Source organism: Phaethon lepturus, unplaced genomic scaffold, assembly GCF_000687285.1.
Source record: "Phaethon lepturus isolate BGI_N335 unplaced genomic scaffold, ASM68728v1 scaffold11545, whole genome shotgun sequence".
NCBI lineage: Eukaryota > Metazoa > Chordata > Aves > Phaethontiformes > Phaethontidae > Phaethon > Phaethon lepturus.
The window spans coordinates 213-15,861 of record NW_010538381.1 but is presented as its reverse complement, the minus strand read 5'-3'; the positions used below and the strand labels follow the sequence as shown (position 1 = coordinate 15,861).

Sequence of the window (15,649 nt, the reverse complement as noted above, 5' to 3'; positions counted from 1 at the left end):
GAGTGGCTGGAATTCCTTTGTGTTGCTCTTCAGGTGCTCTCCTGCTGACTTGTGATCCTTCTCCAGGCTCTGGGCATCTATTGCTGGCACTGGTATCAAACTGGTAGGAGTGGTATGGATTGAGGTTCCCCTCCCACAGCAGCTTTAGTTTAAAGCCATCTTCACCAGCTTGGCAAGTGTATGACCAAAGATGCTCCTCCCCTTCTCTGACAGATGGACCCCATCAGCCCCCAGTAGATCACGTTTCTCAAAGCAAATCCCATGGTCTAAGCAGCTGAAGCTCTAGCTGCGGCACCCATCCTGTAACCATGTGTTGATTCTCCAGATTCAACCAACCCTTTCAAACCCCCTTTGACTGGGAGGATTGATGAAAAAACTACCTGTGCTCCAGAGTCCCTTACCACTGCTCTCAGGGCTCTGTAATCCTTCTCGATAGTCCTCAGACTGCTCCTGGCTGTGTCACTGGTGCCCACATGAAACAACAGCAGCGGATAATCAGTGGACTCTACGAGGCTTGGTAACCTCTTGGAGACATCCCTGATAGGAGCTCCCGGTAAGCAGCACACCTCCCTGGAGGTGTCAGGTCGGCAAATGGGTGCCTCCGTCCCTCTCAGATGAGAGTCACCTACTACTATCAACCCGTCACCTTTTCTTACTTGCACTAGTTGTTATACAGGGCTGTTGTAAGTGGTGTGGGCAGGGAGTGCTGTGGCTTTGACTCCCCGCAGGGGTAGCACAGCTTTGTGGCCATCCCTCTCCTGTAACGCAAACTACACCGAGACTCCAATACTTGTATCAGCTCTGCTCTGCTTTGCCTGCTGCCACTTAAACTGCCCCGCTAGCTTTTCAAAGGCTTTAAATCCCTTCACAAATCAGCCTGGTTCTCTCCACCTAAAAGGATGCAGATCCATGTTGGGGGTTTTCCTAGCGGTCAGTCCCTCTCATTCAGCACTGTGCTGTTACAGGAGTGTTAGAAGAAGGACTACAGGAGAAGAGAGCTAACAAAAAGGCTGGGAAGACAGGGATGGAGCCATCCTCTCATGCAGAGGTGGGGCACCTCAATCTGAGCCTGATCAAGGTGAAGAGAGGTGAGGAGGCAGAAGAGAAAAAAAGTCATGCAAGGCACCAAGACGAGCACATACATTGTAATTTCTGGAGAGGTGTCAGTGGTGTCAGGACTCCCTTGAGATTGTTTTAAAACACCTGGGTAAGAACTGTAAGGCTGAGTCTATCTCAAACTGAGATAGACCTCCAGCACAGCCCTGCTTGCACTTAGATATCTGTGCCTCAGCTTAGTGCCACACATGTCCCCCACTGGCATCTCTAAGAGCAAGTGTCACCCCTTACAGAGACATTCAGTAACCCTGCTCTGGTGAGGAAATAAACTCTCTCTGATTCTATGCTTGGCTTCATAGTGGCTACCATTTTTTAATAGATTTAAGCTATTTTTACTCACTCTATTTTCTTCAGCTTTTCCATTCTGGAAAACAGGTCCATTACCCTCTTCACCTCCAGATCCCGTATCCGATTGTCCTGCAAGCTGCACACAGATTGATTCTCATTAGTCCCCCATGCCCCCAGAGAATGAGCGGTTGACTTGAGGGTCATTATCACAACACACTCACTTTATTTCCTCAAGCTGGAGGCACTGTGATGAAGCCTGGACCAAGTTAGTCATCCCCTCAGCTGTGATGCTCCCGCCTGTCAACCTGGAAAAAGAAAGAATCATTCAAGCCGAGCAGAAGGAGGACAGCATCCTGAGCAGCACGCGGCAAGCCGGCCTCCGATGTGTGCCTGCACCACACTCCCAGCACACCTACACAGAGGAGGTGGCCTGACTCTGCCACCTGCAACCAACTTCATACTCCTTTTCCATCAGGGCAATGCAATAGTCCTCTTGATACCAGCATAGAACAAGAGCCACATATATCCGTGCTGCTCTGCACAGCACTGCGTTACTCCCTATACAGGCGGCTGCACAGAGCAGATCAGCCTTCAGTGAGCAGATGTAATTAAACTGCAAGATTGAAACAGGACAAACAGGAAGACAGAAGGCTCTGACCTTACAAGCAAAGACTTACTCTAGTTTCTTCAGGCTCCCCATTCCTCGTAAGGTCTTTGAAAGAGCAGCAGCAAAGTCATCACCACATCTCCTACCACGAAAGCTAAAACATGAAAAAAGGGAAAAAACATGAACACAACAAAACCCAAAACAAGCTAGCCCACAGAGCAGGTTAAAACACAATTTAAAAAAAGCACTAAAATTCTTTCTTGTATCACACCATCAAAGCCATTGTATCATGCTTTTTTTTACAGCATCTTTATCTTCTCAAACATCTGGTTAAAAAAAAGAAAAACATTAAACTTGCACATCAACTGCAAATACCTCAAGAAACAGCTTCTGTGCAGTGACACCACAGGCAAGTGCTGCCACAGATGAAAAGTCAGCCCTATTGCATGTCCTGCCAGAGTCAGGACTCTGGAGACCCATTCATGAGACAAGGCCAGGTCACACATGGGCAAACCGAACTCACACTAACAGGGAGCGTCTAACAGCTCCCGTGTGATGAAGTGCTGAGTTACGAGAGGGTTGATTTCAGGCCAGATACTTTAAATTTGAGTGGCACAGTAGTCAGAGTTGTGCAAAATATAAAAGATCCAAGGGCTGAAGGGAAAGTACCTCTTTTCTAGAGGGAACTGGTGGTGTTGGAAACAACAAACAAACAGGTAAGCTTTCAGGCATGCAAGCTCCCCTTTGAATCAATTGCAGGATGTACTGATTATGGGATGTGTTCGTACAAAGCCTCCCAAGTCACATCATTCCCACAGCGCCTTTGGGGGCCACAAGAGCAGAAACCCACCTATGGCCCTGTTGCCCTAAGTGCCTCTGCCACCTTCCCCTAAACCAGAGGAGTCGGGAACAAGCTGCAGAGGTGCAGAGGCATGACAGACATGGCCCATGCCCCAGGAACACACCTGAGGCAATACTTCTTCTTGAGACAGGTTCTGTACAAGCAACATGCAGCTGAAATGCTTGGGGTCCCACCGCCCTTTGCCTGCCATTTCAAGAGACAGTAGAGTGCTTGTATCCTGTGGACCATAACTGAAAGCACGCATGGACTTGAATGCGTATGAGCCAAGAAAGAACCCACAAAAATCCCATTCCATTTTCTTGATACAAGGGAATAGCCCAACCATCCTCAGGCATCTGCCTAATCTGCTCTTTGAAGACAGAGGACTCCATGCACTGCCCTGTGCCTCTCCATTAGCAATTTAGAGTTAGGATGCTTCATCAGAAAGCTTTTCTAACAGTAAATTAAATGGTATTCCTATTCTTCTTAACGGAGGCAGAGAACACTCAACTATAATGATATCAACATCCAGGAATAGCAGTTTTCACGTCTCTGTTTATGCTCCTCTGCTTCACAGCAGACAATGCCATTCCCTTCAGGTCAAGGTAATTCTCGCCCTGGCTGCCCCCCACCTTCTCCACATTAGCAAACTCTACACATATTCCTCCGAGTCATTCATAGTAATACAGAATGAGACCATCCCACAGCAGGATCGCAAGAGATCCTCCTTGAAATGTCCTTCCAGCATTACAGCAAAGCACTGATAGAGAACACCTTAGAGTGCAGTTGTCATCTCCTGTTCATCCAGTTTATGGTGATTTCACTCGTGTCACAACTTTCACATTTACTCAAAGGAAGAACTTACTACCTGCCTTTGTAGTGTTAAGAAATACCTATCATTTTCTCTCTTATCTACTAGACTAACTACCCTGTTGTTTGATTGTTTTAGTCAAAACAAAGAAACACAAAAACCGGCCAGAATGGATTTATCACCTTAATACCCTTGATCATTCATAAATTCATTATTTCATAAATTTCTTCCGTATCAGAGTTATGCTGTTCAGATACTAGGCTTGCCCTTCCAAGCCCTTAGCCCTTCTGTCCACCAACCAGCTCATAACACTCAGTGCATTTACCTCAAGTGCTCTACATTTTTGCAGCTGGACAGAACCTCCAAACAGTCAATGTCCATGAGACATCCTGCAAAATCCAAATGAGTCAGATCCTGGCCTGAGTTTATGACAAAAACCAAAGACGACATGTCCAGAGGTGTCAGTCTAAAGTTTTTAAACTCATACTTGAAATTCAGCTGGCTCCCAATGTGCTGGGCTACTTCGAGGTCTTGTGTTTCAAACGTGCAGTGGCAGAGCTCAATGACCTTAGGCCCTGTCAGATGAGTGGCTGCTAGTTTCTTGAGAGACTGCAGGATTGTGTCCTGCTTATCCTGCACCCAAGCTTCATCTTGTTCAGCCAGCAGCATGACAAATGTCCTACATTCTTTTGATGATAAGCCCGAGAGAAAGATGTGAAAACTCTCCATGAGCTCAGTCTTTGCCTCATTCTTTAAAGTCCACTTTGACTTCAAAGAGAACTTCTTCTTCAGGTAGTTCTTGTCCACCCTCTTGCTTACCATGAGACACAGTGCTGCAAAAAACTCCTGCAAGCTCAAGTGCACAAAGGCATAGCCAGGCTCTGGGCAAGAGCCACTCATCTTCACCTCAAAGACAGTCAGCAATCCATGTAAGGAAGCAAATTGCTTCACATGCTCTGGAACATCACCAACATAAAATACAAGCTTCTTATCTTCCAGGCCTTTCAGTGCAAGATCACACAGACCTAAAATGGCCTTCTTGTTACAGTTCAGCTGAGTCACCTCACCACCTGCACACTCTCCCTGTTGTTTGTTTATGAAGATGAGAAGCATTTTGATATAAAACTGTGTCATAGTCTGAGGAAGCTCCACACTCATCTGATGTTTAAGAAGTAAATACTCCAAACAGATGCACACGACATAACACAGAGCAGGGATGAGGCACATGCTCAGGAGCTTGGTGTTGTTCTTCAGATGAGCAATGGCTTGTTCTTTGAACGAATGCTGATGAAAATACTGGCTGACGTATTCCTCAACCTTCTCATGGTCAAATCCCCAAATTTCTGCTAGCAGATCTACCGTTTTCAATAAGTCGTCAGGTAGTCTCTTAGGTCGGCTGGTGACCAACACTGTGCAACCAGGCAGGAGCTTCCCATGGCAGAGGTCTACAAAGAGCTCAGATATGGACATATGGGTAAGAGTTGGGTCTCCCTTAGAAGAGGATGACACATCCATGTTAGCTGTAAACTCATCCAGCCCATCAAAGATGATCAGTGTATGCCAGGCATTTTCCAGGAGGTACTGGAACAGTGCATCAGGGCTGTCTTCTAGCTGAAGGTATAGGTCAAACAAAAGCTCCTTCAGCGTCAGTTTTCTTTTTAATAAATTCAGCTGCCGAAACTCAAAAAGGAAAGTGAAGAGAAACTGAGGTAGGACACCTTCTGCCCATTTCTGGCAAATCCTGTGCATTAGCATGGTCTTACCTGTACCTGGTTTACCAAACAAAAAGATGACCTTTGTCATGCCCGATGGGATCACACTATGAAACAGATCTGACACTTTCATGGCTGTATCTGCACGTTCTTCTGGTTCAGAAGCACCTGCCATATCCTCTCGGGGTTTATCTGTCTTCTCTTTTAAGCGGGAGGTTTTGCTCTGCCGAATGACAAGGTTGACAAAAGCTTGGTTGAAAGGCAGTGGCTGCATTTGTTCCTGTGCTGCTGCTCCTGCTGCTCTCCTGCTTCCATAGCTCTGGCGGATAGAATTGACAAGGATATGCTGGTACTTTTCAGCTGAATCTGAGAGAGAAGACAACAGAGTGAGTATAAGGGTGAAAAAGGTAGTTATGAGCCATGACAGATCCAAAATACTACCACTTATACAGAGAGAAACAATGGCCCTGATCAGAGATTGCTCCACAGAGCTAGGCAGAGATGACAGATTTTAAACACATTAAAATAACCCTTAATTTTTCCTATTTTCACACAGGAGCCAAAGAAGAAAATTCAGGGAAAAGGTGAAACAGCCTTATATAAAAACTAAACCTTACTATCTCTTTAAGATGAGAATTGGGTATTGGTGTATTACACCCTGTTCACTAGCTCCCCTTTCACCCATGCTGAACTTGCGCCACCCTTGCTCAGCTATCTGCACCTTGGAACAGACATGGCTTTTGCTTTGAGAATCTGAGATCCCTGACAGTATCAGCATCTCTTTGTTGAAGAGAGAATAGTGGTGATAATTAAGGGCGCTCAGCACTTTCTGAACATCCCTATCCTCACTGCTGTTAAATTTGCTGAGTTTTGTCAATGGATGAGATCTGTCCTCCTGGGAGCACCTCCTCAAGAACTTCCCTGTATGCAAACTTTCAGTCAAAAACTGGCTCCAGCCCAGCTGCAGCTGCCAGCTTTGCCATGCTCCCTGTGTTCCCCCACCAGACACTGGGCAGCACTGGACCATGGGGCTAAAGTGCCTAGCTCTGCAAGGCTAAAAAGCAGAGGCAGAAAGGGGTAAAAAAGGGCAGATGTTGAAGGAAAAGATGTGGACACTGGTGTTATACTGGTTGATTTCCTGGGTGCAAAGAAGTTAACTAGGTCCTTCCTCAGAGGAAAGCACAGCATCACTCTGCTTCTGGAACATCTACATACCTAGTCGTTGCTGTTTAACATCCGTATCACTCATGGAGCTGCTGTGATGGCGACGTCGAGCAACTCCTGAAACTCGAAAAGTCAGAAGCATGTCAAAAGAGCATCATGAATGGCAGCTTATTAGAGCTGGGCAAGACTCTCCAGCAAAGCATTTGGGGAGCTGGAGGGGCAAGATCGGAGAGACAAAACATTTTGCAAATTCCACCTGAGTTTACCAAACTGCTTTTGCAAATGTTGAAGTAAAAGCAGAGGTGCATCTAGCTATAGAAACACAGCTTGGGCTGGTCCTCATGAGGCTAATCCATCTTCTTGTCCCACTCCAAATATGCCACAGCTCTCAGGAGCGACCTAAGGGTCTGGACTGGTTTAAAGACCTTCAGTAATGGAGCTCCCTGAACTTCTCCAGGCAATTCATTCCAACACTTCAGTTTATTTATATAGATTTTCCCAGTGGATAACATCAATCTTGCCTACCACTGTGTGATCTGCTACTTCCCTGGTCCATCCGTTTGAGTGTTTTTGCAGAGAAGTCAAGCAGATCCTTCCTCCTCCCTGGGACACACAATCAGCTATAAGGACTCAACATTTATCTAGTATCAGAACATGATTTTGCACTTCACAGAGCTGTTAATACCCAAATCTTACCATTCCCAGCCAACAGCAGCAGCTGGGACTTCAGAAATAAGAAGGTAAACGCTGCGGGTGGAAGCCTGGCTTTGAAAATCTTTGCAGGAAACAACATGAATTTTAAAAGGCATGTTTTGCAAGAAATGTGTTAGGTTTAGCAAATGATGCTCGGATCCTTTTGCTCAATCCCCTTATTTGCTTAGAAGCACAGTGCTAAGTAGTGCCAGAACCTTAGCAAAAAACAATCATAACAGTCCACCAAAAAGCATCCTAGGAAATGACCCTACTGACAATACAGCAGCTGGAAGGCAAAAAAATGAGGTACATGTAATTCTAGGTTCAGAGGAGCATATAGAATTAGAGAGCCCATTAAGGGCTACAGACAGCCTAATCAAAGACTTATACCACAAGCACTGCACAGTTAAGCGGGGTGTGGAGGAAGTGGTTCTGAGCACATGAAAGAAGCCTGGCAGTTTTGAGACACAGGTAACCAAATAGTAGTACCACATATCCCAGCTACACACTGTAACAAAGCCCACAGCCCAATTTCTTTCAATTGTTCTCCACTCCTCCTCCGGATTTAAGTCCACTCAAAGCAGGGTAAGCCCGTGCGATAGACCTGAAAGAAAGCAGGAGCAGGAAATATCAATGACTAGACGTCTCTCAGCTCCACAGAAAGCTTCCTTACGAGTAAAGCCAGCTGCCAGGTCAGCCTCCACGAGCTCAGCTGGCCAGGGCGCACTGTGTGAAGGAGCTACATGTACTGCTGTGACAAGCTGCCCTGCGTTTTCCGAGACCAACCACAGCCACCTCATTGGTGAGTCTTTTTGCAGGCTGGGCGATGCATCTGCCTTGCTTTGAACACAGGAACTGCTCTGTTTCCCTGGGGAACAGGGCAAGGAACGGCTATTTCTGGAGAACACACAGCCCACAGATTCCCAGGGCTGTTTATGGTGATTAATTCCCTGTTTGTTTATGGTACACTCTCAGATAGTGAGAATGGGCAAAGGTGAGAGAAGCACAAGTCTTTCCTTCCTTTCCCAGTAACTTTCAGCACTATTTTCAAATTTCTATTCCACCAGCAACTGGGGAGATCAACCACATACTCACTAGGGCAGCACAGCAGCTAGGAGCAGCAGTCTGCCTGCAGAGCAGAAAGGTCACTTTTGTTTTCAAGACCTGAAAACTGCATGTGACACATAAGACACAGTATTTGCAGTGCTGTGACTCAAAAGCAGACTCTGAGTGAAAAGCAGAGGCAAAAGTGTCTCTGTGACCATACGAATAGCTGGAACTACAAAGGGTAGGTTGGGAGCTACGATTTAAAATGAAGAGCAGCTTCTCAATCAAATCATCTATTCTTCACCAATGGGCAATCCAACACCAACCCCATGCCCTGCCACCAACGTTAAGCACTTCTACAGCACACATGACCTGGACTTTGCTCTCAGCATGGCCTGGGGCCCAGCTCAGTGATTCCTCTACACTGCAGCCTGCAGAACACAAGGCTTCATCTCCTGCTGCTTCGTCTTCTCCCAGCACACATTTCAGGAGGACATAGCAAACTGACAGCAGCTTTCTGTGATAATCTGCGTTTCTTTTGCCACTACCTCCACTGTTTATTCTCTCACAAAGCTGGATGTCGGAATCACATTCTTTCTCTCTTTCTGCTGTGAGACTCTTCACATGGGGAGGGACCTGGGCTGGTGTTGCATTTTCTGGAAACTGAATACCTGGTGACTGAGAAGGCAACTCAGAATTTAGCAGCTTCCAGTTATTCCAGTGCCTGTTACACGAGGGCCCGGGGACATTGCCCAGTGGTGGCACATACCTTCAGTATTTTCACACTGCACCAAAAGCTTCTGACTGACATTTGAGTGACGGATGCCACTGCAAAATGCCACAGGAAGAGGAGGGATCTTGAAAACAATCCCTCATTTCATGATCTGCACTGAGTAGGAAGGCCTCCATCCCAAATTCACCCCTGAAGGAAGCCCCAGAACTACTATTACCCATTCTTTTAAGCTCTGATTCTGACACCTCTAAAATGGTGTCTGCTGGATCAACTCCTGAACAGTCTGTCTGCTCTTCCTTCAAAAGCCAAACCAACTTCCTCCACCTACCAATGAGCCAACCACATTAAAATGACAAAAAGCAGGGGTTTTGAAGGATGGGTGGGAGATTCCCTTGGCTAGAGAAACTAAAATAAGCGATTTCCTTCGCAGAGTCAGGTCTAACAAGGCTTTTCTGAAATTCAAGGAGGGAAAACGAAATAGGAGAGGTTGATCTGGAAAGCACCAAGAAAAGAAAAATCAAACCTGAAGTTGCAGTGGCTTCCCCACACCGTGCCAGTGCTGTGGCCAATACGTGGGACATTTGTAGCCCTGCCCAGCCCATGGGCAGAGCAGATAAACCCCAAAAGCACAGCACCCCAGGGTCTGTTCCAGCCTTACCTGTCAGCACAGACGACCGGGCACTCACATCTGCGCATGTTTCTTGTTGCTGGCTTAAGTTACCTAAAAGAGTTGGATTGGAAATAAAAAACAGTTACCGCAAGCATCCTGCTCTTGAAATCTGGGGTGCTGCTGGCCAAAGTCAAAGGGCAAGCAGCTCACAACACACACACTGGCACAAACCAAGACTCAGTATAAGGGCTGACGCAACACAGCCAGGTTTCAGGCTACCCATCTGATCTTTTCCTTTCAGCTTTCTCCAAAACACAGTTATCCTCTGCTTTTAAGGGAGGAGTGAAACAACTTTTCTCTGTAATATATACAAACTCAGAGCGTGGGTGGCATTGGCTGATCTAAAACCACACTGCAGCCAAAAAGGGAAGCCCTACTCTTCCACCTTCCTGCAAAGGAGGAGTTTCTGTGATGAAACCGTTGGCAGAGTTAGTTAGCAGCCCAGTCAAGGGCCTTTTCTGACTCACTGCGCAGCTCAAGCTGCCACAAAACCCCACTCAGCACAGCCAGCCCCACAGATGACATTCACAAAGCTTCAGAGGGAAATCCTGCTAAAGCCAAATAGAAGCCCGCATGCCACCAGGACTGTTCTGTTCAGATAAACTGATGCCTGAAGGCATCGCTCTCCAAAATCAGATGGGAAGCCTTCATACATTTAATTCCTTTTGCTGCCATTTCCAGCGTTTCCCAGCTGGGAGTGCAGGTCGGCACTCTGGTATTTCTAGCTCTAGCATCAGCACAAAGGAACAAACGACGAGGCTCTAAATGGGCACATGTGCTGTGCCACAGCCTCACACAAAATCTGTTCAATAGCTCAAATACCCCAACTCTTGCCCTGTGTGCCATGTAAAGAAAAGCAAGCCAGTTCTGGTGCTGGAAGACTCGATCCCGCTATCTCTCCACCACTCATCCCAAGTACTGCTTGGGCTGCAGCTCAGGCTGGTTTTAGCCCGGATCAGTCCTCCAGTCTTGCTCACCATGCAGACATAAACTCTTTTCCCTTGGAGTCACTTTAGCTAAGGCAATCTAATGGTTAATCTTGCCTAACCTGAGACTGCTTCGCTACTCTGAAGTGTGGTCCCATGTCATCCTCCTCCCAAGCACAAACTCCTGCCCTTGGGACAGCCCTTGCAACCACACAGCTAGGGATAAGGTCAGGATTAACTGAAAGCCACTGGGTGAGCAAAACCAAAAGCAATTCACCTTCAGAAGGATCAATGGTGCTAAATTGCTAATACTACAGGTAAACCAGCATAAGCCAACTCCAAAACCTTAAGAGACATCTCCTTTTATGATATGCCACAGCATTAAAAGGCTGAAATTTGTTTCAGCTTCAGCCCTAAGAGAAAGCCCGCATCAGTCCTTGCTTGCTGTGGCTTTATCTGGTCTTTCCCCTGTTTATCCCTACAAAAATAACTGCTGCTGCAGCTGGTTACCAGGCTGCATCCATCCGACTGATGCAAGTAACAAGAAGTTACTGCAGGTAGATGTGGAAGACAATACCGCTGAGATGGACTCCTCGTGTAAGAGCTCCGTCAAAGTATGATGTTAACAGAAAAGAATTAATAACCAGATAAAGTAACCCAGTAAGGAAGAGGCGCAGCTTAGCTGGTGCAACAGGCTTTCATACAAGACAGCATGTGCACACTGTGTGTATTGCCTAGAACATAACACACAGTGTATTGACCGCACTTTTTAATCAATCATGATTTTCTCTAAAGCCACTGCCTCCAACTGTTAATGAGAGATATGAGGAAGCGCTTTTCTTGTGGTGTGGGTACTTTAAGACTTCTGTATTTCTTGACTTTCTAGATCAGGAAAATAAAAAATAGCAATTAAAATCCGTGGAACAAAAAGGTAGTTTGTTGGTTTTTTCTCTTCACATAAATCTACCAAAAAATTTCATCTCAGCTTTACTGAGGCGGGTATGGACAATTTTTGTTGGTTTTGGTTTCTTATGTCTCATTTTTTTACCTCAACTTACACTTCTAAGCCAAAAGTTGTGCCTCCAAGAAAAAAATGCCACAAAAAAATTCAGCAGTTTCAAAACCTTCCTTCAAGAAATCCGGAAGGGAAAACTTGGCAAAATAAACTTTCTCACCAAGAAATACAGTCTGAAGCTAAATTTTATGATTAAGAAAATCATTGCCATCGAGAAACTCCTGAGCTACTATTGCATCATTGTTTTCTCTCTCACAGCTATCATGACACTTTCCACTCTCACAAGTAACTGGTAATCCCTACAGCACAGCACACGACACCTTTTTCCCCACATTTCAAATAGACTTATCTAGCATCTCAGGAACACTACTTTTTTCTCTGGGCAAAGTGACTTTGCCCTTGGGGACACTTCCAATTCTGGAATGCAGATGACAGGACCACCCGTTTCCCACAAGGTCCACAGAACCCTCCATCCTCAAATCGGGCCAAGTCTTACTGAAAGAGACAAGAAAGTGCCCACCAACACCTGCAAGGTGTAGCACAACTGGTGAAAAAGCACGTCTGAAAATGTGAACCACTGTCGGCTGTTTGCCGACAATAACTATTTTTGGAGGGACTGATCTTATTCCAGAGATTATGGTGAAAGACAGACAGGGGGAACCAGAAGGAAAGGCAGATCATTTTTTAAACCAAGTGACTTGGTTAAAAAGGCTTGTAGCTGCCTGGACACCACAGAGGGGAGTGCCACCTCTCACTGACGAGGTCCTGACCACGCAAGTGAGGGTACTAGTGGTCTCACTGCCTAGACTGGTCTGTTGGCTAGGGACGGCCAAGGCGTTGGCTGTGTTTGGAGACGGTCGAGGAAGCTGGCCCGATCTCCATTACCTTCTCCCGTAGAACTTATAAGCAGTATCTCCAGATCCAGGGGGAGGTCACACTCCATGCAGACATGCTGTGCAAACTGTTTCCAGGTGGCAGGGCCAGCCTTCTCCAGCAGGTTAAGGAGCACTGAGACTTTTTCTTTTTGGTCGGTGATGCCATCCAGGCCATTCAGGGCCACGCTTGGGAGGAAGCGCCGGGAGGTCGTGAGCAGCCAGTCGGGGCGGTAACTGAGGAACTCCACTAGCTGGGGGCGGGCGCTTCCTATGGCTGCTTCCAGGTCTAGATCATCATTCTGAAACGGGGGCTAGAGGGATGAAACCGGAAGGGTAGCGATGGGCAGAGGAGCGAGAGCTGTTCACTCACACTGCCCTGCTGACAAGCAGGCAGGACAGCCCTTCATGACTCTCATCTGCTTTTCTACCCCTTGGTCCAACCCAGCATTTCGTACCTGCCTTATGCTCACCATGTCGTGTGGCAAACCCCAGCCCAGCCATTACATGGTGCAAAGGCTGCAGTGCTTGTCTGCACAGGGCCCAACGCAGCAGTACTGCAAGGGACAGGAGCGAACAACAGGCATCAGGCTCTCTGGCATCAGCCAGGGAGAAGCTCCACTGATGTCTGTATTGCTGCGGTGGCCATCTGCCAGATGTAACATCTCGGGCATCTTTCATATGCAGGAGGACCTCTGGGGAGGCATGGGACTCCCAAGAGCAACATATTTCCCTGCACAAAGGGCTGAGGCACCTGTTCTTGCTGCTCGTTCTGTGGTGATAAGCAACTCATTTCTGCTTTGGTGACAATGTCACCCTCCACTTCCACTTCCTTCCCACAGCAAAGCCATCCACATACGGTCTCCTACCTGCATTGTTGTGTGGTCAGACTCCTTTCAGTTGTCAAATGCAAAGTTGGCTTCTGCTCCATACCCTGACGAAGAACTGATCTGCTAGCGGCAGTGTTTCAGCACACAGTGACACCCCAATGCATGGCGCATGCCTACATCCAGTTGCCTCACTTGGTACAGATACCTAGGGATAAAAACAACAGAGCACGATGTAGATATGAAAGAGCATGGGCAATTACATGGATCACAGATCTAGAAGCTCTGCCTTTGATTGCAGGGTCAGCTGTGGAGCTTTTCATCTCTAGGTAACAATGTCAACTCAATCCAGCAGTGACCACAAAATCTGAGGATCCACTACTGGTGTGATGAAAATGCAGGACTGAGCCTTGTGCCCTAAGATGCAAGTGAAGACGGGCTTTATAGGAACACTTCAGGAATCACAGCTTTCCTGGTGTCGCTGCCTGACTTGAGTTGGTCTTCTATGACAACCTGCTGCTCTTTGCACCTCCATGGAAGCTGATGCTGAAGTAGCAGCAGCTTGCTCAAGTCAGGCACAGTCACACCAGAAGAACTGTGAAAGGCTAATACCTTGAGGCTACACAGTGCTCACAGGAGTTTCATGTGCTGCAAATGCCACCGGTGCCAGTGCCAGCCGCTCCACTTCTCAGCAGAGATGGCAAAGCGAAATTTCTCCCCACGCTGCAGCTGGAACTGGCTGGTGTGCAACCATTCCTACCGCAGGTAAAGGGATAAGGAAAGTGATTGCCTTCCTGCACACCTCCAAACATCCTGTAGCAGGGCCCCAGCCAGGCTACAGCAGTGTCAGGACTGTGCTATCTCCAGCAGACAGCTGTCTACATTGATGTTGAAAGCCATCTCCAACTACAACCTCCATCATCATGTTTGGTATGTCTATTGTCACCTATGTGGACTTCTGTAAGGCCTTTGACACGGATGTTGTAGGGACTGAAAAAAAACCTTAAGAGACATCTGAAAAGTTAGATGAAAGCTCAGGTGATACTGCACAGCTCCTATACTACTACTACTCTGCTAAATAAGACCATCAGAAATAATGGGCAGCAACCTACAGTAAAATGCCTCTGAGCTCAAAACAAAGCACAAAAACCTCCCAAGAAGAGCCAGAAAACTTTTGAGCCTTGACCCTTGCCCTCGCCCTTCAAATGTACAAACTCCATTAAAACACACCACAAAAATACGCCTCGCCTCCCCTACTTGGCATTCACGCCATTCCCAGCCACGAAAAATAAAACCGAAACGTGAAGCTCCCTGTTGCAAATCTACCAACTTCTTGCACTCTCTGAGAAGCTCATGCTACTTACTGAAAGCCCAGAAGCAGAGCAGCAGCAACAAAACCAAAGTGGGGGTCACGAAACAAAGGAGCTGGGGCACAGCGTCCGCTGCCCTGATTTCTTCACTTGCTAACCCACCGTTCTCCCGAAGCGCACAGCCCTCCGATGTTTTTTGGGACCCGATGAGCAAAAGACAGAGCAAAATGAAAGTAAAAACAGCTAGGAATTCCCCAACTGCAACTCATCTATGGTAGAACCAGTGAGATGAGCAAAAACACACAGTCAGAACAGCAGAAGAGTGTTTTCCTATTCTAAAATCTACAGATATATCTATTATTATCTATTATCTATAGATAATTTAGGTAAAGCTTTTGGGGAGTGGTTCAAAGAAATGGGACTCAGGGTAAACACTCTCACTGGAGTAAGCTCTGACTTGGTTGTGGTTAAGGCTCTTGCAATGGGAATCTTTTTATTTATATGCCTGGGTTTGACTATTCTGGAGCACAAGGAAATATTTATTTACCATTTCCATTATATCTAACAGAAAAAGGTGATCTGCCTTTCCTCTGGAACAGGGACAAGATTTAAGTGCGAATGTAGTAGATGTGAATGATTTGAGGAAAAAATCACAGGTTTCTAGATAGAACTGTGTGCACGGAGTTCTCCAGATCTAGCCAGACAGGGTGCAACATACAATGAAATATTATTAATATTTTTCTAGATGTCAGAGAAGCTACGTTGGAAAACCACATGCAGACGAGTCCCAGACAAGGCCAGATGGCACACAGCGCTCTTTCAAAATTCATTTATCAGAATAAAATAAAAAAAAATAACCAAGTCCAGCCATACCGCATCTCTGGACAGAAATGGTTGCTCTGGTGGTCCTGCCTCGAGCACAGCGCAGGGGATGGGAAGAGCTCTGAGAACCGGGGGCGGATGGAAGGGACCATGGGTGGCGAGGAGCAGCTGGGGAGGCGACCCGCAGCACCCACC

At 46.8% G+C, this 15,649-nt stretch overlaps 1 protein-coding gene across 1 annotated transcript in view; it reads right to left on the bottom strand.

The window, feature by feature from the left end:
* LOC104620530 (protein NLRC5-like) overlaps positions 1-12,971 on the bottom strand; it is a 13,576-nt gene extending 605 nt beyond the window's left edge. Inside the window, exons 1-8 of the mRNA XM_010286781.1 lie at positions 12,954-12,971; positions 12,509-12,809; positions 9,671-9,733; positions 6,591-6,656; positions 3,989-5,741; positions 2,082-2,165; positions 1,626-1,709; positions 1,457-1,540 (exon numbers count right to left, since the gene is read on the bottom strand). Of these exons, the coding sequence (XP_010285083.1) occupies positions 1,457-1,540; positions 1,626-1,709; positions 2,082-2,165; positions 3,989-5,741; positions 6,591-6,656; positions 9,671-9,733; positions 12,509-12,809; positions 12,954-12,971 (2,453 nt within the window). The remainder of the gene's footprint in view (positions 1-1,456; positions 1,541-1,625; positions 1,710-2,081; positions 2,166-3,988; positions 5,742-6,590; positions 6,657-9,670; positions 9,734-12,508; positions 12,810-12,953) is intronic.
* Between the last annotated feature and the right edge of the window lie 2,678 nt (positions 12,972-15,649).